General features: G+C 39.4%; 1 protein-coding gene across 2 annotated transcripts in view; it reads left to right on the top strand.

Annotated features, from left to right (window-relative positions):
• The window catches only part of saal1 (serum amyloid A-like 1), a 41,249-nt gene extending 18,230 nt beyond the window's left edge, over window positions 1-23,019 (top strand). For both annotated transcript variants that reach the window (XM_073049284.1, XM_073049285.1), the window contains exons 6-13: window positions 2,842-2,901; window positions 4,710-4,825; window positions 8,609-8,786; window positions 11,913-11,995; window positions 13,397-13,582; window positions 20,529-20,749; window positions 21,132-21,224; window positions 21,918-23,019. In XM_073049284.1, the coding sequence (XP_072905385.1) occupies window positions 2,842-2,901; window positions 4,710-4,825; window positions 8,609-8,786; window positions 11,913-11,995; window positions 13,397-13,582; window positions 20,529-20,749; window positions 21,132-21,224; window positions 21,918-22,004 (1,024 nt within the window). In that variant the 3' untranslated portion in view covers window positions 22,005-23,019. The remainder of the gene's footprint in view (window positions 1-2,841; window positions 2,902-4,709; window positions 4,826-8,608; window positions 8,787-11,912; window positions 11,996-13,396; window positions 13,583-20,528; window positions 20,750-21,131; window positions 21,225-21,917) is intronic.
• Window positions 23,020-26,386: the final 3,367 nt, after the last annotated feature.

The following is a 26,386-nucleotide window of genomic DNA, read 5'->3' as shown; positions in this document are numbered from 1 at the left end:
TTGAGAAATGATACATAGAAGCACTGCATTTTGTATGTAGTTGACAAAACATGCCTGACTTGGCGTTTCAACTTGATGGGATGACTCTGTTCTGCACAGGCAGGAACTCCCTTTCAGAGAAATGCAAAGGAGATTAAATCTGTGCGTACTGTATATTAACAAAGGTTGATGCACAAACTTTTAAATGCTGGCCACATTATCTGCTCAGGAAGTTTACTGTTGTGTTCATCACCACTGTCTACGTACATACCCGCCGAGCTCGAATGCCAGAGGTGCACTGGGAGTGCTTTACATTCTCATCAACTTTTTACAAAACAAGCAACTAGACAGTCCCTTCATAATTTCAGGAGATTTCAAACATGTTAACCTGCAGGACGTTTTACCCAAATTCCACCAATATGTTACCATGGCCACTAGGGGATCAGACTAGACCAGGTATATACAAACACACATAGTACTTACAAAGCCATCCCACACTCTCATCTTGGCCTCTCTGACCACATCTCCATAATGTTAATCCCAGCATACTGACTGTGCTGAAAATGAAGAAACCAATCAAAAGGACCATCACTGTAATCTCTATGCTTCAGGACCACTTTAAACGGATTAACTGGCAAATGTTTGAGGCATGCAAGACAGCGCCTGCCACGAAAGCTACCTCCCTCCCAGGTGAACAACCTCCATCTGTAACAGCTGTAGATGTGAAAAGGAATCCGCAGAGAGTAAACTCCTATAAAGCGGCTGGGCCAGACAACATCCCAGACAGAGTACTCGGGGAGCTCGCTGACACCTTCACAGACATCTTCAACACTTCACTCATTCAGGCTGCTTGAAATCAGCCACTATTATCCCTGTACCAAAGGACTCTACACATTCAGAACTAAATGACTTCTGACCATTGGCACTGATATCAATTGTCCTGAAGTACTTTAGACAGCTGATAATGGCACTTATAAAAACATTCATTCCTGCCTCATTGGACACTCACCTATATGCTTATTGACAAAACCACTCTACAACAGATGCCATAGCATCTGTCATTCATCTGGTCCTGACACATCTAGGAAACAAGAAAACTTGTGTCAGAATGTTGTTTCTGGATTTTAATTTGGCATTCAACACTATTTTACCACAGACCCAGGTGAAAAAACTCCTATTCCTCTGTCTATATACACAAGTGGGTGTTGGGCTTCCTAACCAACAGATCTCAGATAGTCAGGATGCAGAACAGCTCCTCTCTCCCCATGATCCTCAACATGGGTCCCCCCCCCACCCCCCACCAGGACTGTATACTGAGCCCATTGCTGTACACTTTCTTCACACTTGACTGCATGGCCATACACCCGATCAGTCACATCATCACTGAGCATATCTACATGAAACATTGCTGTAGAAAAGCAGCATCAATCGTCAAAGATCCTCACCACCCAGCCATGCTTGTTTCTCGTTGCTGCCATCAGATAGAATGTATAAGTGCTTCAGGACTTGCACCACCAAGTTTAAGAACAGTTACTACCCTTCAATCATCAGGCTCTTGAACAAAATAGGATAACTACACTCATTCTACTTCTGGCATTCCCACAACCAGTGATCTCACTTTAAAGAGTTTTTATCTTGTTACTTCATACTCGTTATTTATTTATATCCGCATTTGCCCGGTTTGATGTCCATTGATCCTATTGACAGTTACTGTTCTATAGATTTACTTAAAAAAAAGAATCTCAGTGTTGTACGTGGTGACAGGTATGGACTCTGATAATAAGTTTTACTTTGAACTTTGAAATTTGCCGATGACACAACAGTAGCTCTTCACCAACAATGATGAGGTAGCCTACAGAGAGGAGGTGACTTGAAGCCTGGTGCCAGGCAAATAACTACTTCCTCATTGTCAACAAGACAAAGGAGATGGTTATCAGCTTCAGGAGGACTCGCATCCCTCTTTACTTTGGGGACATAGCAATGGAAGCTGCAAGCAGTTTAAAACTCCTGAGAGTTAACAGCAAACTCAACCTCTCATGGTCCCAGAACACATCCTACACAGTCAAGACAGCTCACCAACACCTCTACTTTCTGAGGGGGCTGAGAGAGCTGGACTTTGCACATCTATATTTGTGTCATTTACAGATGCACGGTGGAGGGCATCCTAACAAACTGCATCACTGTTTGGTATGGAAACTGAACTATGGAGGATGGGAAGGCTCTGCATTGGTTTGTCAGACCTGCACAATGCATTACTGGCACCAGCCTACCTGCCATCAAAGATGCTGGGAAAGGGCCAGTAACATCATGAAAGATCCCACACACCCTTCTCATAACTGCTTGTCCCACTCCCATCTGGGGTGGGGGGTGAGGGGCTATGTAGCATCCACGCCAGGACCACCAGACTTAAAGACAGTTATTTTCCCCAAGCCGTAAGACAGATCAACACCTCCACTCAATAACTCTACCACTACTTTATTATTACAGCCTAGTGTCACTTTGTAGACATATAATCAATCTATATAAGCTGTCTTATGTATTTGTTTTGTGGGTTTTTTAGTATTATTGTGTTCTTCATCTTTTGGTTTTTTTTTGAGCTGCATCGGATAGGGAATAATAATTATTTCATTTCCTTACACTTGTGGACAGGAAATTGCATTAAACAATTGTGAATCTTGTTTATTTTGAAGCTGCCTCTTTGTTGCTTTGGATCTGAGTTGCTTTTTGCAATCAAGAAACCAAGGTAGCAAAATGAGCCTAGCATCGCCTTTGATGTTAAATTCATTTACATAAAATTATATGCTCCTTTGATTTGAAGTTAAGGGGTCTTAACTGATGGTCTGTTTCTTACATGTTCCACAGAGAGGTGCTACTGTTGCTACTGGGAGATTCTGACCCACCAACTCTCTTGGAGACCAGCAGGTAGATAGCTGTATGTTGCTGTATTATTCTGAGTATTAGAGTTGCAGCGATTGTATGTTGCTTAATTACTTCATAGCTGAATAATTCTTTACAAACAAGAAAATCTGCCTCTCACCCCACCCCCCACTTTCTGCTTTCCACAGGGATCACTCCCTACACGACTCCCTTGTCCATTCATCCCTCCCCACTGATCGTCCTCCTGACACTTATCCTTGCAAATAGAACATGTGCTACACCTGCCCCTACACTACCACCCTATGTATTATTCAGGGCTCCAAATAGTCCTTCTAGGTGAGTCTGTTGCAGTCATATACTGTGTCCGGTGCTTCTGGTGTGGCCTCCTGTGAGACCCATTGTAGATTGGGAGACTGCTTCGCCAAGCACCTATGCTCCATCCACCAGAAAAAGTGGGATCGCCCAGTGGCCACCCATTTTAATTCCACTTCCCATTCTCATTCCGAGATGTCAGCCCATGGCCACCTCTTCCCAACACTTTACTTCACCCCTCCTTCTTCAGATTTCACCTATCACCTTATGTTTCTTCCTCCCCTCCCTCCATCTCCTGACTCTGACTCCTCATCTCTTTTTCTCCAGTCCTAATGAAAGGTCTTGGCCCAAAACTTTGACTATATTATTTTCCATAGATGCTGCCTGGCCTGCTGCTTTCATCCAGTATTTTGTGTTTGTGTGTTACTTGAATCATTTCTTAAGTTACTTTTGCACATTGGACCCAGTGTCTGACTGCTCTGAATCTGTTTGCAAGTTGTTTTATATGTTCAGTTTCAGGATCTTGGTATTGCAGGCAAGGCCAGAATTTATTCCCCACCGCTAATTACTTTTGGAAGGTGGTTGTGAGCCCTGATCTTGAATCACTGAAATCCTTCTGACAAAGATATTTTCACAATGCTGTAGGTAGGGAGTTCCAGGATTTAAACCCAGTGATAATGAAGGGCTGGGGGTATTTCCAAATCAGGAGGCTGTTGTGGGTAGCCTGCAAGTGTTGCCACACATTCTGGCACCAACGTAACGTGACGTTGATGTCCAGCAGAACAACACAATCAACAACACAGAGTTTGTGGGTTTGGGAGGTACTGTTGAATTACCCTGGGCATTTAAAAAGTGGTAAACTCTGTAGCCACTTTCAACCAGAGCTGAAGGGAATAAATGATTAGAGTTGATGAGACACCATTCAAGTAGGCTGCTTTGCCCTGAATGTCAAATTACTTGAGAGTAACATACTCATTCTAACAAGTGGAGAATATTCTGTCACAATTCTGGATTGTTCCTTGTTGATCATGGAAAGGCCTTTGGGTGTTGGGGGTGAGTCACTTGACACAGGATACCCAGTCTGTGACCTGTTCTTAAGCCATTGTATTTATGTGACTGGTGCAGCTGAGTATCCAATTAATGGGACCAGCCCCCTCACCCTCCCCAGGATATTAAAGATAAGGGATTTGGCAGTGCCATTGCCACTATGTTTTTCAACTTGTGGAAGCAGCCGTGATTTATTCATTGCAAGTAGTTGATGGTTTTTATTGATATTGGTTCACACAAAAATTCTGAGAAATGTAAAAGTGACTACACTATAAAATTGTTATGCACATCCACAGTGAAATTAAATTCCTTCCTTTTAATAGATTGTCCGCACCTCTGAGCTTTGCAGAGATATTTACAGAGATCTTTGCAGAGAAATGTGATATTTACACATTTACCATTAATTACAGTAGGCTGAAATAGTAGGATGCATTGACAGAAAAAGTGGCCTTTCCACGATGGTAAATAGTAAGGTAACCATTTCTCTTTGGCAGGTTAATACTAACCTGTCTTTCTCAGCCAGATGTTGCCACCATCTGGGTTGACCGAATCCGTAAGCAACCTGCTGTTCGGGACAATGTGTGCTTCATAATGCAGAGCTCCACAAATGGTAAGTGGTTGTTACTACATGCACACAAACTAGCAAGAAAGAATGCAAAGGAAGAATTCATTATCATTAGTCTTGTTTTTAGTTTCTCACAGCTTAGGAAAGAATATACACCCTTGGCTGAGATTTTCAGAGTGGGGTGGTAAAATAGGAGAATATGATGCATTATTTAGATGCATTTGAAATTGTAAAGTGGAGAAGGATGGTCTAATGCAAGTTTTGCTTGAGAAATTTGCAGCATCAATGACCTGTAGGAGCTGATCAGCTGTGGTTCAATGGTATTGCCCAGTCACTATTATGTTTACATATTAATCCACATACCACAAAATCTAAGCTGATATTTTGGTGGAGTGCAATGTTAGAGTGATTTCTTTTGAAAGTTGTGTTTAAATCCAAGCTGCCTCCTCACATGAAACACAGCGAGGGAATTCTGCCGTGTCCCTCAGGCGGTACCTAGAGGTCATCATTGTATGTGAGACGTCTTATGGGCGATCAAATTGATGCAGTTCTTTCGTTACATCATTTATGTAATTCTTGCACTACATCATTGACTGAATTTCAGAAGTACTTCACTGGCAAAGTGTTTGGGATATCCTATGAAAGATATTGTTTAGGTTCAAGTTTTTCCTGAATGAGTGGGTAAAAGAATGATGAATGAAGTTTAATGTGGGGAAGCGTGAGGTTCTGCACATTGGTAACTGAAATCAAAAGGTACATTATTACATAGGTGGAGAGAAGCTGCAAGTGAGTGAAGTACAGAGGGTTCTAGTGCTTGAGTCACGAAAAGCTAGCAGGCAGGTGCAAGTAGTTCAACCCTTCTCAACCCCATTCACCTGCCTTCTACCCGTAACCTTTGACATCCTTGAGTTAACCTTTGAGTTAGTGTATATTGACTTGTTTTATTGCTGATGTAAAGTATTGTTGAACCATCTCTTGGCATGCTGCTTTCAGTTTGGGTACCCCTTTTTTAAAAAAAAGATACTGTAACATTGGAGGCTGTACAAAATGGTTTCACCAGGCATAACATGGTTTTCTTTCCAAGAGAGACTAAGTAGTTTGGACCTGGATTCCTTGGCGTTCAGAAGAATGAGGGGCAACCCAGTTCAAACATATAAGATCTTCAGGGGGCTTGACAAGTTTTCAGTATTGGGATAGCTAGAACAAGAGGCCATTATTACAAGATAAAGGGCCAGCCATTTAAAACCATGTAGAAATCTCTTCTTGCAGACGATGGTGGATCTCTAGAATTCTCTGCTCAGCACTGGTGGTAGCTAGTTCTTTAAAAGTATTTAAAGTGGAGGTGGATAAATATTTCTTGCATCAAAGGATGGAGGGGTATGGGACAGAAGAGGAGCTGAGGCCACTATCTACCAGTCACAATCATATTAAATAGTGGAGCAGCTTTGAAGAGTCTAATAGTTTATTCCTGCTTCTATTTCTCTGAAGATGTAGAATCCTTATGGGTAGAGATAAGAAACTGCAAGGGTTAAAAAAAGCCTTGACGGGAGTTATATACAGGCCTTCGAGCAGTAACCTAGATGTGGGATACAAATTACAACAGGAGATTGAAAAGACATTTAAAAAGGACAATGTTACAATAGTCATGGGGATTTCAATATGCAAGTAGATTGAGAAGATTGAGAAACCTGAATCCCAAGAGAAGGAATTAGAGTTGACTTTTTAGAGCAACTTGTCGTTGAGCCGACTAGGGGTAAGGCAATTCTGGATTGGTTGTTGTATAAGGAACCAGATTTGATTAGGGAGGTTAAGGTAGAGGAACCCTTAGAAGGCAGTGATCATAATACAACGGAATTCACTTTGTAGTTTGAGAAGGAGAAGATAAATCAGTTATATTAGTAGTACAGTGGAGCAAAGGGAATTGCCAAGGCCCAAGAAAGAATCTGGCCAAAGTTGATTGGAAGGCTACACTAAAAGAGATGATGGCAGAGCTGCAATGCTGGAGTTCTAGGAGCAATTTGGAAGGCATATGATAGAGTCATCCCAAAGACGAAGTATTATTTTAAAGGGAGGATGAGCAACTGGCTGACAAGCAAAGCTGAACGATAGTATAAAAGCAAAAAAATTTTTGCTAATATTAGTGGGAAGTTGGAGGATTGTGAAGCTTTTCAAAACCAGCAGAAGGCAACTAAAAAACATTAAGGAGAAAAAAGATGAAATATGAAGATAAGCAAGCCAATAATATAAAAGAAGATGCCAAAAGTTTTTTTCAGATATATAAAGAGTAAAAGAGAGGCGAGAGTGGATATTGGACCACTGGAAAAGGACACCGGAGAGATAGGGAAGAAAGGAAATTATAGGCTAGTTAGCATGACTTCAATGGTTAAGAGGATGTTGGAGTCCATTATTAAGGATGAGGTTTCAGGATACTTGAAGAAACATGAAATAAGCTGAAGTCAAGGGGAAATCTTGCCTGACAAATCTGTTGGAATTCTTTTGGAACTAACAGTCGGATAGACAAAGGAGAGTCAGTGGATGTTGTTTACTTGAATTTTCAGGCAGCCTTTGACAGGGTGGTATACGTGAGACTGCTGAACAAGATAAGAGCCAATGGTATAACAGGAAAAATGCTAGTATGGGTAGAAGATTGGCTGACTGGTAATAGGCAAAGAGTGTGAATAAGGGAGGTCTTTTCTGCTTGGATACCTGTGACTAGTGAGGTTCTGCAGAAGTCAGTGCTGGTACTGTTTCTTTTCACGTTATATGTCAGTGATCTGGATGATGCGATTGGTTACTACTGTGGCTAAGTTTGTAGACATGATCGGTGGAGGGGCAGGTGGTGTTGAAGCAGAGTCTGCAGAAGGACTAGAGCAGATTAGGAGAATGGGCAAAGAGGTGGGAGATGGAATAGAGTGTAGGAAGATGTATGGTGATGCATTTCGTAGACTTAGTAAAGGTGTAGACTTATTTTCTAAACAGAGCAAATTCAGAAATCAGGCATACAAACAGACTTTAGAGTCCTTGTATCAGATTCCCTAAAGGTTAACTTGCAGCTGAGTTTGTGATAAGGAAGGCAAAAACAATGTTAGCATTCATTTCAAGAGGACTAGAATATAAAAGCAAGGATGTAATAATGAGGCTTTATAAAGCATTGGTCAGACTGCACTAGAAATATTGTGAGCAGGTTTGGGCTCCTTATCTGAGAAAGGATGTCCTAGCACTGGAGGTTCGCAAGAATGATCCCTGGAATGAAATGGTTAACATATGAGGAGTAATTAATGGCCCTGGACCTGTACTTGTTGTTTAGAAGAATGAGGGAGGGATCTCATTGAAACCTACTGAATATCGAAAGACCTAGGTAAAGTAAATGTGGAGAGGTTATTTCCTTTAGTGGGGAAATCTAGGACCTGAGGGCACAGCCTCAGAATTCAAGGACATCCCTAGGGTTCCCATGTAATTGAGTATACTTACAGCAGAAGTTTAAATGTACCTCCGATTGATAGGTTCTTGATTAGTAAGGATGTCAAAGGTAGAAGGTGAGGGAATGAAGTTGGGAGGAATAATAAATCAGCTATGATGGAAGGATGGAGCAGGCTCGATGGACCAAATGGCATAATTCTGCTCCTACATTGTATGGTCTTAATAGTCATGTTCTTTTCTGCACAGTGGTGTTATCACACGTGGTCTGGTGTGTGATTATCAGATCTTAACATTTCTAGGTTATCGTTACCATATGCTGACCAAGACTGTTGAGTGCAGTTGCAATGGAATAATTTGACTCACGAAGTTTTGTAAAACTCATATTTTTTGTTTTTGATTTGTTGCCAGCTGACTTGTTGGGAAAGATCGGTGAGGTGGTTGATAAACTCTTTGACTTAGACAAGGAGCTCATGCTGAGCTGGATCACAGAGTCAAAGGAGTTGCCTGATGCACAAGCAACAGAGCAGGAAAAAACAGCTGGGATTTCATTGGTCCCTTGTTTACTGGAAGCAGCCAGTCAAGTCAGGTAAGTCTTCAGAATATGAATTTATCCCCATGTCTAGAGCAATAAGATATTTCTACAAACTCAGCAATAGTTGGTTCCTTTGTGCACTTAGGGTAAATACCCATTTAATTAAATGGAGGGTCCCAAATTGGAGACTTGCAAGGTGGAAACAAAAATTTGAAAGAGAAACAGACATTGTTGGAAACATTACAAAGTGATAACATTTGTTGACTGTTGCCAGGCATCGTTAGAGGCGAGGAAACAAAGTGAACACTTTGGGTTGATGACCTTTACCAGAACTGAGAAAAGTTTTAAAAGAAAACCAAAAGAAATTTCAAGATGCAAAGAAGGGGAACATGTGGAGAGAACAAAGGGAGTGTTGCAATAGGATGAAGACCAAGAAACATTGGACATTCTGTGTCTTTCAGTGAGAGAAGTCTCTTGCATGACAGACCCGATGCAACAAAATTTATTGACTGTTACCAACTCAGATATTGGGGAAGAAGCATAGCAATGCCCTTTGTCTACATTTTTTTGACACTAATAATGAGAAAATAATGTGCTGCAGGCCTGTGAAAGAAGGTCCCCATGTGAGCATTGATCTTCTATCTGTGTAAATAGTGCATTATCATCAGCATAAGGATGTCTCTGATAAGGTTTTCATTCTGAACACATTGATAAACTTTGCTTCATCTTATATGAAAATAGATCTGTCCATGTCTGCAGAAAAATTCAGAACCACAGGAAAGAAAAGCATGAGTCTGGACTAAAACGTAGCTCTGTTTCACTCCATTCTTTATCGCAAAACTCTGTGAAGCTGTACCTTTTGCCATCGGTGTACTACATGAGATTTCTGTGGATTTTTGCCATTGTTACCCAATACAACTTAACCCTTAATTCTAAAAGAAATGTAAGATGTAAAGCTGGCAAAGGCAATTTAATGTAATCTAGTAATTCATTAGGTTATTCCTGTAACTTCGGATTACTTGTTACAATAGAAATCACTGCACGATCCCAAGATAACACTTGGCCCTGCTGTTACTAAAATTACACCTCAGCAATTTGCAGATGGTGAAGTACCTGCTGGACAGAACAATCAAATGATTTACTGGGTAAAGCACTTTTCTAAGGTATACATGCATGTGATGTATCTCTTACAGTTTGTGCTTGATGCTTTTCTGCAATTATGTGTCATGGATGAACTTGTATAACCTTTTGCTCTTGAGCTTGGAACTACTATGGATTTGTTTGCTGATACAAAGTTACTTATCAAAGATAAAATCTTAACTGATTCTTTTTAAAATAGAGGACGATCTTCACCAGAGTGTGTTCCAAGACATCTTCAATCTCTCATTGCTGTAATTGCTACAAAAGAAGAGCAGGGTGAGCTGCCTCATCAACTATCACCTGATAGCATTCACATTTACTGTGATGAAATACTTAGAAAGTTGGTCATAGTTAGAATTAACTCTTCCCTAAGCAAGGACTTGGACCCACTGCAGTTTGCCTCTACAGTGGACACAATCTCACTGGCTCTCCATTTGGCTTTGGAGCACCAAGACAACAGCAATACGTATGTCAGGTTGTTGTTATCAATTATAGCTCAGCATTCAACACCATCATTCCCTCAAAGCCTGGGCTTGTGTACCTCTCTAACAGGATCATTGACTTAACCATTGGGAGACTGCAGTCAGTGCGTATTGGTAATAACATCATCTCCTCACTGACAGTCAGCACAGGCGCATCTCTAAGGATGCATGCTCAGCCCACTGTTCTGTCTATGCTCATAACTTTGTGGCTAGGCACAGCTCAAACAGCATCTATAAATTCACTGATGATACAATTGTTAGCAGAATCTCAGAAGGTGTCAAGGAGGCATATAGGAGTGAGATAGATTGGTTGTTTGAGTGTTCTCGCAACAACAATCTCTCTCTCAACATCAAAATGACCAATAAAGGAGAAGTCAGGTGAACACATCTAGTCTTATGAGAGGTCAGCAGAGAAAAGGATGAGCAGTTTCAACTTCCAATGGGTCAGAGTACACAATAATGTAATTACAAAGAAGGCATGCCACTTCATTAAGAGTTTGAGGAGATTTGGTATGTCTAGACTCTTGGAAATTTTCACCGATGTACTGTATGGTGGAGAGCAGTCTGACTGGGTGCATCACCGTCTGCTTTAAAGGCACTAATTCTCAGGATCAAAAGAGGGACACAGACTCAGCCATTCCATTGTGGGCACAAGTTTCCTCAACGTCGAGGAATCTTCAAGAGGCAGTACCTCACTATCCTTCACTATCCTGATCATGCCCTCTTTGTATTACTACCATCATGGAGGAGGTACAGAAGCCTGAAGACCCATTATTTTAAGAACAGCTTCTCTCTGCCATCAGATTTCTGAAAGGTCCTTGAACCTATGAGCACTATCATCTTTTGAATGATTTTTATTGTAAATTTTGTAATTATTGTCTTACAGTGCACTGCTACTGCAAAACAACACATTTCACCATATATGTCAGCTATAATAAATTTGATTCCGATTACTACTTTCCACAGGAAGAGATTGAAGCAAACATCATGTTGTATAAAACCAAGATTATTTGGGAAGATTCGCATCAATTACTTCTTAATGTCACTGAGAAAAGAATTTTAAAAGGCTCCTAATAATTGACGATGTTACCATTGAAGATGGTTAAATATGTTTTGTGAAATTGGTCTCAGGTTGGACTCCTGCAATCTTATACTGAATCTATGCTGTGTGAGATCTGGGAGTTTTGTGATAATGCTTGAAATTGAAAGCATTCCATTTCCCAGGACCAACATGATAGTTTTTTTTACTTGGTATCCATCAAGATGAGTAAAGAGCTGAAAGTTGCAGTTGGTAGGAGAACAAAATTTCACAGGGTTTATGGCAGACTGTTCATCAGCTCTAAGAGATCTTGGAAGATCAGTGGCTGGTTTGGAAAACTGCAAGTTGGAAAGCTGCATGTTGAATGTGAAATTTGGATGGATGTGTAATGAATGTTTTGGGTAATAGAATAATTAGAATAATAATGTTTCAATCTATTTACAAACTTTGTGGTTTCTGCAAAATGCACCAGGTACAGGCTAGCATTGTTTGACCTCATCGCATTTTCCTTTTGTTTAGGTCAGACAGCATTGAGGGGCTTGAGGTTTACATTCATATTTTGCAACTTCTCACTACAGTGGATGAAGGAATTCAGGCAATAGGTAAATTGCTTATTTTGTACATTCTTAACTATAATTCTTCTGCAGTCTAGTATTCAGAATTTTTTAAAAAAAGCAATGTAATTTCACTTTATATTGAAGGTGCTTCATGAACATCCCTTTGACACTAAATAATGCGTATTCTTCCTATTCAGCCTGTTATGGTATACAAGTTTATGCAGTCTCTTGTTATAGCTACGCCTTTCACTTGAGATTAAAAGAATGAGAAGAAATCTCAGAAACTCAGAGAGGTTGTCTTCTACAATTAAGACCATAAGACATTGGAGCAGAATTACACCACTTGGTCCATTGAGTCTGCTCTGCCATTCCATCATGGCTGATTTATTACAGGTTTCCCCCGCTATCCGAAGATAGAGCGTTCCTATGAAACCTTTCGTAAGCCGAAATGTTGTAAAACGAAGAAGCAATTACCATTAATTTATATGGGAAAATTTTTTGAGCGTTCCTAGACTCAAAAAATAACCTACCAAATCATAGCAAGTAACACATAAAACCTAAAATATCATGAACATATAGTAAAAGCAGGAATGATATGATAAGTATACAGCCTATATAAAGTAGAAATATTTTATGTACAGTGTAGTTTCACTTATAAAAATCGGGAAGACAGCGAGCTGAAATCAATTTGGAGAAAAAAAAATCAGCACATACACGCATGCGCACACAACTGCCCGCACGAGGTTTCACAGTCATAGTAGTCTTTCTCGGGGTAAACACACGTATAAAGCGGGCGACTTTTTTTCATAAAAGCGAAAATCTTCTTTGGTTAGCAAAATCAGGTACTAATGTAGGTCTTTCGTAACAGTGAGCTGTTGTAAAGCGAACATTCGAAAAACGGGGGCCGCCTGTATTCCCCTCAGCCTGAGTTTTGAATATACCCAATGACTTGGCCTCCACAGAAATCTGTGCCAGATTTATTCTCTCCATGATATATTCTCTCCATGTTCAGCAGGTCTACGCCTTTCTCTATTAAATTGATTTCAGTGAGATCTCCTGTCAATCTTCTGATCTCCAGCAAAGTACAGGCCCAGAGCGGAACCATCAATCTCTCCTCATATGTTAACTCTTTTATTCCTGGGATTATTCTCATGAACCTCTCTGGACCATCTCCAATGCCAACACATCCTTTCTCAGATAAGAGAACCAGAACAACTCACCATATTCCATGCATTCTGACCAATGCTTTATAAAGGCTCAGAATTTCTTCTTGATTTTTGATGGAAGATAGAACTTAGTTACTTTTTAAAGAGAAAATGTCAAACAAGATGTTTGTAAAAAAAAAAGTGGGTATTTGGAAAAACTGCTGGACAGATTTTACTTTTCAAATGATGTCTGAAGCAGAATTCTGTTTGCTAATTGCATTATTATGAATATTTCTTGTAGTTAAACCTCCAGACAAAGGAGGAGCTACCTGGACTCTACTGAATGACATAGTTTGCACTGACCTTTGCCAGGATGATGACCCATCGATTTTCATAGAGGAGCAGGCAAGTGTGCTGTCCTCTGCTCTGGCTATCCTATCAGCATTATTTGCTTCACACGTAGAGAAATACAGCGAGATTGAGCAAAGTGAGTACAGCAACTTCTGGGAATGATTGAGGTTGGGATTTGCAGGGAACATAATCCAACCCTTGTATCTTGTGAACATTTATGATATTGTTCATTGAGATTGCCAAGCATTAATTAAAGTGAAAATGTAGGCTTATTATTTCAGAACAAACCAATATTACTTTGTTCACTTAAATACAGTTTCCTCCTGAATCCTTGTAAACTCTTGCAGCTACCCGAACTTCTAATTGGTATGGGTTTAACAACCAGATGCAGGGCATCCAAAAGTGAGTTAATTGCTCTAATGTAACTATATCATTTTGATAAATTTAGATTGATTGGGACAAGTCCAATTAGTTGTGAATGCTTATTTCAACAGGCTAAAAAGACTGCCTGAAGTACAATACCAAAATATGAATAGACAACAATGAGCAATTTGTGTGTAGAATATTGTTATCAAATTACATATCATTTGGGTTGGTAGGTGGCTGAGCATAGATTAAAACATTTCATTTTAATTATTTCATTGCCATGCCACCTAATTAAAATCATTCAACGGGTTTGTTCAAATGTTCTCTGATATGAATGTTCTTTTTAAAAAAAAGCAGTAAACATAGGAAATGACTTCACAGATAGTTGTATACTAAGGCCACGTGCTTCAATGTGTTGGATTCTGATTTTTTTGATCAGTTCTTTTGGAAGTCAAGAAAAAAGCATGAAATGTGTTGCTTCACAATCGTTTATTAAGTTCTAAGGGAACAAAGCAATTGGTAATGAAGAATAGCAAAAGTCTAGTAGCTAAGAACAAGGAAATGGAAAAACTAAAAATGGAAAAACGTGCTCAGCCCTTCTTTTACCATAGATGAGATCGTATACCATGATATCTATACCACAGCTAATTCCATTCAAATTTGTAGATTAGAGTTAACCAGTCAAGTAGCCCATATTCATATAATGTGATTTCAAAGAAGCATTCAGAATGCAACAATGAATTGTAACCACTAGGGGGACACACTGAATGATTGCATGTATGTAGGTGATTACACAAGATACAAGTAGGCATAAAAGTTAAACTGCAAAGAAAACAGCATTTATGCAGTCTAATCCAACATCCCCCCTTAGATTTTAAATCACAATTTGGAATCTTTATAAAAAAAAATTCAGAGGTATAAAAACTTGTGTTATCGACATTAAGTATAAAATAATTAAAAACTACCCAAGTTATGGAAATAATCAAAAGGTATTAATGGGATTATATCATTGTTGGTTTGAACTACTCTATTAATGATCACCTGTAAGCAAGTAAAGAAGCTGTAAGTTTTGTTAAAGCGTATCAGGAGAAATATTAGTACTCACTGTAAGCAGGGATAATTGGCAAAAATGTAAAAACAACAACTAATATTAGAATAAACTTTATAATGTCTGGTAGCTGTCAACTCTGCTGAAGTCTTCTGGCTGGTAGTAATTTGCTCACTGTAGCCCAGCAGCATAGGCAATGAGTCAGAGGTTACCCGCACATTAACCACAGTGTTTGTTGTCCTTGTCATACACCACTTTAGATTTCTTGCAGTGGCTGGAATGTATTCACTTAATTTTATCTTCTACTTTCACTGCAGAGTTAGTAATTAACAGCACTTGATAAGGACCTTCCCATCAAGCTCTAGTGCTCCTTTTGCAGATTCTTAATAAGGACCCACTCACCAGGAATCAGGGTGTGTCCTCCCTCTGCTGGATCACTCCAAGCAACAGAAACCTGTTGAGAAACAGACTGGACAGCTTGGGTTCATTTCACACAATAGTTAACTAAACTGTCTTTCATAATGTGTACTTCAGTCTCACTGAGATGGAGGGCTCAGGGTGATATCCCTGTATCACCATGAAAGGACTTAATTTAATTTTCTTGTTTGGGTTTGCCCTGATGCTGCACAAAACCATGGTACTTCATCAGTCATTGCTTGATATTTCTATTAATCTGTTTTCTGATGACTCTGGGTGATATAGACAGTGAAAAGACCATTCAATGTTCATCAGTCAACATATTTCCTGATAAACACTCTCAGTGAAATGTGTACCTTGATGTGACATGGCAATCCCTATCTGAGATAGTCCTTGATCAGAGTTTTTGCTATGTGTGGCAGAGGCTTTCTTTGCTCGAATATCTTCCACCCATCTTGAAAACTTGTCCACTATTACCCAGTATATCTGAGTATCCTTGACACTCTGGAAAAGTAACGTGGTCCACCTGTATGTGTAAAACTTAGACCATATGCGGGAGCACTTAATTATGGTAGCTTTTCCACTGCTCAAGAATTTATTTTCTAGCATGTCATACATCTTTCAAATGTTTGTCAAGCTTGTGTCCTGAACTTTGGATTCCACCACCAATGGGAAAATCTGTTAATCATCTTTTCCACTCCAAGGGAGTGTCTCTGCTGTGCCAGTTAAGGAAGCAATGTAGTTGGAGGTTCTAGTCTACGAATAGTGGCATATTTCCATGCCCCATCACTGTTTAACTTCCCACCATTCTCCATCCAAATCTACTTTTCCTGGTTTAGAGCATTGAGCTTGAATCTCTCAAATATCTTGTATGTTCATCTGTGATACAGAGTACAACTTTGTTTCAATAACTGTATTTGTTGGTTCTCTGCCCATGGTCTCAGAACTTATTTTAATTCCTTGACCTTTTTTTTTGCTTCTTTTATTTCTTTGACCCCATTCTCCTTGCTGCCCTTTTCGCAATTTCATCCCGAATGCATTTCCATGGCTTTCCATTATAGTCATCTTAGAGTGGCTTTTACATTTTAATACGGCAACTTCTGACAGCAATTGTATCTTGTACATGAGTTCTTGTACTAGTTCGCCATTCTTGATTGGGGTTCCTACAGCCATAAGAAATCACCTTTGTCTCCATAGGTTTCCAAAATCATGAACAACTCAAATCACGTTGAAAATCAGTGAAGGTATTAGCTGATCTTCCTTCTGCTAACTTTACAGACTTCAATCAGAGCGTTCAGTTCTGGCTGTTGCACAGAGGGACCAGGAGCCATGCTTCCTGATGCCAGCTCTTTAGTTCCAGAAACAACGCCCCATCCAGTCATCTGAATTCTTCCCTCAGTTATTGAGGAGCCATCAGATCTGGGTTCAATACAAGCATTTCTTTGTAATAAACTGCTTCTTCATGGCACATTATTATTCTGACACAGTCATGGTCATCATAGTCTTCCATGTCTGATGGTAACAGTTTGCTGAACTCGCTCATTGAATGATGATATCAGGTGTCTCAAGCACCGTAGACCACTTGGACCACTGGGCAGTTGTTACTTGAACATTTCTATTCAGCCAGTACAGTGTGTACTGAGTGTAGACATCAAACATTTAAAACTTGATCAAGCATGATGCTAGAAATAACTGTGATTGTCTGCACTACTCGTAAACATGAACCCCATCCTAATGCTACATTATCCAATTTAGCAGAGTAATTGCCAACAGGGTACTGTCGGTCTCCATGCTCTTGAGTTATCTGTGTCCAGGATTCCTAAGGCAGGTGCAGTGCACAATTTCAACTTTAAAGTTTGAAACACTTTCAGTTGTTTGTCTTTAAGAGTCACGGGGTCATCTGTATGCTTACTGTCCTTCAGCAGATTGTTCAGTGGTTTGGTAGTTTCAGCATATGAATGGACCCATGCTCTGTTGTAGTTACACAAACCCAGAAACAATTGGAGTTGCTGGACTGTTGTAGGTGGTTTTGCTGATGTAGCGGCCTTTGCACGATCTTCAGTTTACCTCGGGAAATTTCTGTCCCAAGTAAATTACTTCTTTTTGTTGCAATTGTGCCTTATCTAGATTTACTTCATGACCGTTGAAGGATAGATAATTGAGCAAATAAATCACATCATGTTCATGCTAGTCTGCAGCTTCAGATGTTATCAGGATATCATCCACATATGGTATGTTAGTCGAATCAGTGGCTGTTAAGTCCTTCAGATGTTGTCTCAAAGCCATGTGATAGGCAATGGAACTGTTGTGGAGTCCTTGTGGTAGCCTTGTCCACTGGTATTGTTGACCATCAATTGAAAGCCAACCATGATCGACATTCAGGTGCCAATTGGCAGACATATCAGTAACTAGAAAACCACTTGTGTGATGGTTTCACGGCATTGAAGATAACACTAGAGGTGTTAGCTTGTTAATACAGTGATTGACAACGCAGTAAATAGCTAGAAAAAGTAATCACGTACCTGCTGTCTCCAGTTTCCAGCCATACCTTGTCTGCCGGGGAGCTCAGAGGCACCTGGGCTCACCCAGGAATTCCTTAGTCTTGTACTTCTTTACACTTTTCTCAGTATGTTTATTTTCGGAGCCTTTGTCAGTGGATCGACAGACCTTGAGGTTGTGTTTCTTCTCTTCGGCATAGCACTGATAGCCTTTGTGCATTTACTTTCATTACTACCCATTTCTTACCTGTTAGTTTCAGGTCAACCTGTAATCAGATTTAGTTAGTTTTCAATCACAATACAATTCTCTTGCCCTTTTCTGGCCAGAATATATATCCCAGTCTTCAAAGTCCCTTTCTTTAATTTGACTATGCAGACTCTCTGTGGGTTTTGGACCATGTCTTCCATTCACCATATTGCCCTTCTCCAGGAGCTTGCCATTGGTCACCATCCGAGCGGGCACCTTGTCTGCACTGACCTTGTCCCTCCCACAGCCTCACAGTCAAGCATTCCTCAAGATTTCCTTGTCTACTGGTCTTGTTCACTGATCTAGCAGCTCAGGTTCACAGTAACCATTTGTTGGACCCCATATTTAAAAAAAAAAGTCCCATCTGGGTACCCAAATCTGTTATGGAAATTAATTTGCTGAGGAAATTCAATTAAAGTTAAGTCACAAGTAAATAGGACACGGACTTTGAAGTGGCTAGAAAATACCTTTATTCCTGAAAATGGGAAGAGTGACTTGCTAACAGTGCAGTTGGCAGTTTTCCGAAAAGCAATAGTCATAGCCTTTTTTATATATGCACACAGAAAGTTGATTACATCTGCCAAAGTTTAAAAAAACAAATCAATCCTGTGTAACTTACCGCATTTTACAATTCTCAGTCGGTCTATTATTCATCCTTGAAACTTAAAGTAGATTATTACAAGCATACTGAGAACCAAGGCCAAATGGTGAATCTTTCTTTATGATATTATAGAAAGTTCATTAAATCCTTAAAGTAGAAAGGTATAAATTGTTTTACATGTCGGTACCTGACATGTGAAGGGAAATCAGAACACCCCTTAATGGTAGGAGACTTGACAGCCCGCAGAGTCCTCCCCACAATACATGAACTTCACTGTCTTTGTCTTGTTTCTGCAGCTGTGTTATGCACTAACACAATTTAGAGGCTTCCAGCTAGATAGTTTGTTAATTAAAGTAAGGTGCAGGGTGTAGCAGCTCAGATATTTTAACCCTTTATTCAGAATTTTTTTCCACATGTGGTCATTTCATAGTCAGACTAGAGATAACAACATTTTATTGATAACAACCTATTAAATGGTCAGATTCAAGTGGCATGATACCTGCTGCAGAAAAAACAATCTTTTAGAAGTTATACTACAATTTCTAGAAAATTTACTGAACAATTACATGTATATAGGTGATTATATAAAAAATTAGAAGAGGAAAGTTAAGCTACTAGGAAAATACAGGAAAAATAACAATTTTATGCTCTAATCCACCACTGTGCAGTGTGACTTCCCAGTAGTACACATTTTGAGCATAGACTTCCTTAAATCATACAAATTATTTCACACCGTCAGAAGGAATGGGAAGAACATAATGAGGAATATTTTATAAAACTGAAGTATTACATCAAGTTCTGGGTGCTGCACTTCAGGGAAACCAGATAAAGTACATAAGCTTTTAAATAAGATGCATGAGATTTCATACAGGCAGTACCAAAGATCAGGATTGAGACTGAACAACCATACCTGCTGCACTTCTGCTCCACACAGCATGTAATTTAATTAAAATTTTCAAAGGATTTTGATAGAACACAAAATGACAAGCCACTGCAATTGGTGGTGAAGTTGATAACCTATTTAGTGTTAATAAGGGAAGAGCGAGAATTGAAATTTTATCAGTTTAACATAATGATGAAAGGCGATTCAGTAGGTAATATAGATTGTATTAAAAAACAGAAATGCAAAGCAATTACTCCGTTAAGAATTTCCTGAACATCTACATACTTTTTGGGCCAGATCTTTGAGAGTCTTGCTCAGTGTCTCCCTTTGGTCGGTTTGCTTTTCTTTTTGGTGTCTTGCATGCTGTGAGATTTTTCTCCCCATCATGTTAATGACCTTTAATTAATTAGACAGTATTATGTATGACTGAGAACTGCAGTTTCAGCTTGCTGTTGATTTCCAGGTTAACAGGTGTTAGACAGACATCCAAACTGAGTGCTGTATCTGTGGTGGTTGGTCCCTACCCTATCAGACAAATATATACAGTACTGTTCAAAAGTCTTACGCACATATATGTTGCTTGGGTGCCTAAGATTTTTACACAGTACTGTATTTGTCAATGTGGAGCAGAGAGCAAGTTTGTAAATCTGTCAGGAGTGAAGGATGTTGGTAATTCAGGGTAGACCACACGGGAGGGATGTGGGACAGGTGGCAGAAAAGGAGTGCTGGGGACATGGGTGGCACCCAATCCTGGTCACCAGGCATGGTCATTTGATTCCAAATAATTGGTTTATTGATCATTACAGAATGTTGTCTCTGGTGCTTCCTGCTCCTTCCCCGCTCTCTTACCCTTTTCTCAACCATGATTCCCCTTTCCCTGCCCCTTCCACTTAGTCCACACTAGAGACCCATATCAGAATCAGGTTTGTATATATAATGCTTAAGACTTTTGCACAGTACTGTATATTCGGCTCAATTAATTTAGCCATTGCATTCTTTACTTTATTTTCTTTTGGGTGCAGATCTTCCTTTGCTTGGAATGTTGCTACGAGTTCTGTTCTATGCAGAAAGTAGTCAGAAGAAGCCAGCAGAAGGAACAAGAAGACCCAGTGCAGACAAATGGTCTGCCCCATCTCCAGCAGGTGCTCAGAAAGGGAAAAGACAGGAGCGTGACTTCCCAGTGAAAATCCTGCTGAATATCTGTTGTGAATTCCTCTCTGAAATTTTTATGGACATTTCTGAGGTATAACTATAAATGGGGAACATCCTAATGATGAAGGATAAGTGATCATTTTATTTTGATTGGAGAGAGGTGGAATCAAAGTCATTAAGATTCCTAATGGGGAAATGAAAATTTATTTGGGGTTCACTAATTTAATGGAGGCAGTGAGATGTTGGTACACAAGAAAATGGTAGTAGAAGATGCTGCTGAAATAAGTTTGTTGGGTAGGCAAGAACCATATAGAGGCTAATGAAGGAGCACATGTTTATAGTACCTTTTCTAAGAAATGCTCATTAACCAATGACTGACCTTAGTATAGTTGATATTAACTTGTGTAGTTGCTTAGGCTTGATTCAGAAATAATCATGGTGCACTTTGTTAACTATCATTCTCTCTGCTGTAGGAGCTTGTGTCAAAAAGCTTTAAAGAAGGTTATTTAAATCAGGAGATGTTAATTTGTGCTGTTCATCACCTTTTTCCTCTGTATACCTCTACGGTGAGTATTTTTGTTCTCTCTCCTGAGATTCCTGTGAACTTTTAACTTCAGGCTGGGAACTTAGGCATAATACACCTTAATTCACACTCACAAGTTCACCAGCCAGAAAAAAGAACAATTAAAATTTCAATCTTAAATCTTTGTCTGGAGGGGTCTTGCTGCCTCAGCAAGATATTAGGCTTCATAGAATTTCAAAGATGGCTTAGCATGTCAGATGACAAACCTTCATCAGATTGGCATTTGAGCATGTCTGCCCTCTTTCAGAAGTTGTCATAGTTGTATTTTCCAACATTAATAAGTTTTCATTATGACTGATCAGTAATTTGTGAGTTAGTACAGTTACTGGTTAGGTTAGAGTTTTTTTCACCTCACTTAAAATAGCTGTTCTTAAAGAGATTGAAATTAGTAAAATGAGATGAATGTGATGGGTGGAGGAGAGATACCATCCTAAATCTGGCACTGATGAGCAATGTTACTCTAATAAATCTATCTGTCCATATAATAGATGGGTTAATAGAGCATTTTAGAACAAACTACAATCAACTTTCAACTGTTTTGCATCAAGCTTGGGAATTTGCTTATGTCTATGAAGGAAGATGTTCAATTCCCAGGAACAATATTCCTCAACTTAAATTGTACATTTCATCCAATTCTATGTTGTCACAACTGATGAATTACTTTTATTTCTTTCAGGTTAAAAGGTTCCATGATATCTTAAAAGAAGTGCAACCAGAAACTGCAGAACAATTACAACTGAAGTTCCCTAGTCTCAGTTCCTGACTGAGAATTGTTACCAATACTGAGAGGAAAACTAATGTTCTGGAACTTTGCTGATGGGGAGCAAATGATCAAGGGTTACTAAAATTCTGGCTCCATTAAGTGCTTATTTCTTTTGATGAGCATAAGCTGGTGACTGAAGGCTTGTCAGTTTGAGACATACAACATGTACAGAATTGCATTTACATATAATATTAACCTCAGCCTTTACAGTACAGTTGTTGAGAACCACTGATGCCCATAGTTGAAGTAAGACTTTTCTATTGAAGTGTATCTGAATTTATTTCTGTTATTGTCAGATGTGTGGGAGATTAGCAGTCACTGAAGTTTCATGACAGGATATCTCTGTAGCCTTTGGACATGTGATGGTGGAACAGAAACTTCATCTTGTACTTTCAATGGGCATGACATGGTAACAGGGCTAGAAACTAGAATATGAAGCTTGTAGCTTCCATCTGTCCCCAACCTTTTTGAAGAAGGGGCACATTATTGAGCTAGGTAGTTTCACTAGCAGCTGCAGTTTGTGAATGATTGTACCTATGGTATACTGATAGACATTACATAAAGCACAGAGTAGTATTGCACCCCCACCTCTGCCTAATAAATATTTTCAGTCCTGTTTGATTAGTGTTTCCTATATATAACTTATAAGAATATTTTTACCTCATTGATATATCTCAGTGAGCATAAGTAGTTGAGAATAGTTTAAGAAAACAACTGGCTTCCATCTATATCAAGGTTGTTTTACTCTGGGTAAAGATATGAAGGCAAAGAGATCAGAAGCGTCCAATATCCAACCCTTGTCACTTATTAGACAACTGATCTCAGGCAGCAAGTATATGAATTACTACATTTGGCTTAGCACTTTGGGCTAAATGGGCCAAAAACCTGCTTATTTTTCCCTCTCAGGGCTCTTCAATTATTTGGTTTAAGGAACTTTTGTTTAAATAGCAGTTAAGAATGTGATTGTACTTAGCAATGATGCACGCAATAATAAATAATTTGGTGGTAATTTGAATTTTTAAAGATTTATCTTTTTTTAATATTTATGGAACACACCTTAAGACATGTTTCTAAATTTTTGTTTTCCTCATTGATAAATCTTGATGCTGCTAGTATGTAGAATTTAAATTTAATTAATTACTTTTAATAATGCTGCATGCATAGATTACCATACACGTTACTTTAGTAATTTCAGTTCAGTTGTATTTTACAAAGGCCAAATTTATTGCATGTTTTTATAACTGAAGTGTTCAGAAAGAAAAATCCTTCAATCATACCAAAACTAAAAATGGAAAAATGCAAGTCCAACTTGTGAAAATGATTCAGAAAGGGAAAGAAATATATTCCTAGCTTCTGCTGATTATAATGCGTACCTAAAGACAGTAAGGCATGATAATGTGGACAAGTATAAAGGATATGTCAGAGCATGCTCTCTCCAGTGGGGTATATCAAAAGTGAGATCTCCAGTTACAATTTTTGTTGGTGTGCTTCACTTCAGACTTAAAAAGAACAAATTCTGAGGCATTCGCATGATAAATCATTATTTTCATTTTCATATGTATTTGTAGAATGTACAGTATCTGCCATTTATTTGCCGGTTCCTCCTTTTGCAGACTTCTGGTTTCCCCAGCATTATCTGCGCCTTCACCTGTCTTCGTATCGTCCATAAACTTTGCCACAGAGTCACCAATTCTGTCATCCAAATCATTGACATGTGACATGAGAAGAAGCAGTCCCAACATTGACCCTGTGGAACACCACTAGTCACTGGCAGCCAACCAGAAAAGGCCTCCTTTATTCCCACTCTTTGTGCCCTGCCAGTCAGCCAATTTTCTATCCATGCTTGTACCTTTTCTGCAATACCATGGGCTCTTATTTTGTTCAACAGCCTCGTATGCAGCACCATGTTGATCCAAGTAAACAACATCCACTGACTCTCCTTCGTCTATCCTGCTTGATATTTCCTCAAAGATTTGCAACAGATTTATCAGGAAAGATTTCATCTTAGGGGAAACCATGCTTACTTTGGACTACTTTATCATGTGCCTCCAAGTATCCTGAAACCTCATCCTTAATAATGGACCCCAACATCTTCCCAATCACTGGTCAGGCCAACTGGCCTATAATTTCCTTTCTTCTGCCTCTCTCCCTTCTTAAAGAGTGGAATAACATTTGCAATTTTACAATCCTCTGGAACCATTCCAGAATCTAGTGATTCATGAAAGATCATTACTAATGCCTCCACATCTCTTCAGCTATTTCTTTCAGAACCCTGAGGTGTAGTCCATCTGCTCCAGGTGACTTATTTACCTTAAGACCTTTCAGCTTTCAGAGCACCTTCTCCTTAGAAATAGCAACTACACTCCCCTCTGCCCCCAACACTTGAATTTCTGGCATTGTGTCTTTCACAGTGAACATTGATGCAAAATACTTGATAAGTTCATCTACCATTTCTTTGTTCCCCATTGCTACCTCTCCAGCATAACTTTCCAGTGGTCTGATATCAAAGGTTCAAAGGTACAATCTAATGTCAGAGAAATGTATACAATGTACATTCTGAAATGCTTTTTCTTCGCAACCATCCACGAAAACAGAGTGCCCCCAAAGAATGAACGACAGTTAAATGTTAGGACCCCAAAGTACCCCCCCCCCCAGCTCCCTTCCCTCCTGTGCGTAAGCGGCAGCAAACAACAATCCCCCTCCCCCCGTCCACTCTTGTCTTCCATTTACTCTTTATATATCTGAAAAAATCTTTCTTCTATCATCTTACCTTACAACATAAGGCCAACTTACCTTATATTTAATCTTTTCTGTATATATGGCTTCTTTACAGAAGGTCCAAATTCACTCTTGCCTCTCTTTTATTCTATATATCTGAGAAAAAACTATTGATATCCTCTTTGATATTGTTGGCTAGCTTACCTTCATATTTCATCTTTTCACTCCTTATGGCATTTTTAGTTTTTATGTTGGGTTTTTAAAAGTTTCACAGTCTTCTAATTTCCCACTAATTTTTGCTACAATATATGTTCTCTTTTCTTTCTATGCTGTCTTTGACTTCCCTTGACAGCCATGGTTGACTCATTTCTTTTTAAAATACTTCATCTTTAGAATGTACCTATCCTGCGACTTCTGTATTACACACTGTATCTAGTTGTATACTAACTGCCCAATCTTCAGTCCTATCACTATGCTCTCCACCTCCCTACCAAATTAATTTAAACCCTTCCCAACCTGCCTACAAAGATATTGGTTCCTCTTGGGTTCAGATGTAACCCATCCTTTTTGTACAGGTGTACCTTCCCCAAAGAGATCCCAATGATCCAGAAATCTGAAATCCTACCCTCTGCAGTAGTTGCTCAGCCACTCATTCATCTTTACTATATCCTATTCCTGCCCTGACAAGCATAAGAGATTACTATCTTGGAGATCCTGCTCTTCAGCATCTTCCATAACTCCCTGCATACACTTAGCAGGACCTCTTTACCTTTTCTACTTAAGTGCCAAAGTGTACCACGACCTCCGAGTGCTCACTCTCCCTCTTGAGTATATTCTGTAGCCGCTCTGAGACGTCCTCGATCTCAGCACCTGGGAGGCAACAATCATCCTGGTATCTCTTCCAGCCACAGAATCTCCTGCCTTACCCCCTTACTATTGAGTCTCCTATCACTTATCGCTCTTATAAAACTTTACCCTTCCCTGCTGAGTCTCAAGAGCTGGCCATAGTGCTGTTGGCTTGGCTACTGCTGCTGAACCCTGATAGGTCATCCCTCCCATCAGTATCCAAAGGGGTATACTTATAGCTGAGGGGAATGGCCACAGGGAGCCCTGCATCACCTACTTACCCTCCCGCCTTACTTAAAATGCTAATAAGTAGCCTGGTGAATTTACACCTGAAGTAATGATATTACTCCCTGGAATTTAGAAGATAAAAAGGTGATGGTATACTGAACTGATAAAAGATGGATTTATTTTTCTAGTGGTTTGAGCATCCAGAACTGGAGATATTGTATAAATATTAGAGTTAAATTCTTCATGAGTGATATTAGTAATTACTTTCACATGTAGACATCAGTAATACTTTTGAACACACATTCACAAATGACAATGTAAAGTCATTTATTTATTTTAAGTGCTAATATTGAAATAGATATAGAGGAAAAAGTGGATTTTGCTTACGGATCAGCCACATCATTAGACTGCTGGCAGGGCTTGAGGAAATCATTTACCTCGTCCAGTACCTAGGGATTAATAGTCATTCAGTTTATATTGGGTCTGCAGATCTCATAGTAATGGTAATTGGGGTCATCTTGGGCAATCCCGCAGACTCAAGAATAACTTTGCTTCTGTTCCAGTTCATAGGGGTGGAAAATAGCCGTGCA

This window comes from Hemitrygon akajei, chromosome 6 (genome assembly GCF_048418815.1).
Source record: "Hemitrygon akajei chromosome 6, sHemAka1.3, whole genome shotgun sequence".
Lineage (NCBI taxonomy): Eukaryota > Metazoa > Chordata > Chondrichthyes > Myliobatiformes > Dasyatidae > Hemitrygon > Hemitrygon akajei.
The sequence above is the reverse complement of the archived record's forward strand: the minus strand, read 5'-3'. Positions and strand labels throughout refer to the sequence as shown.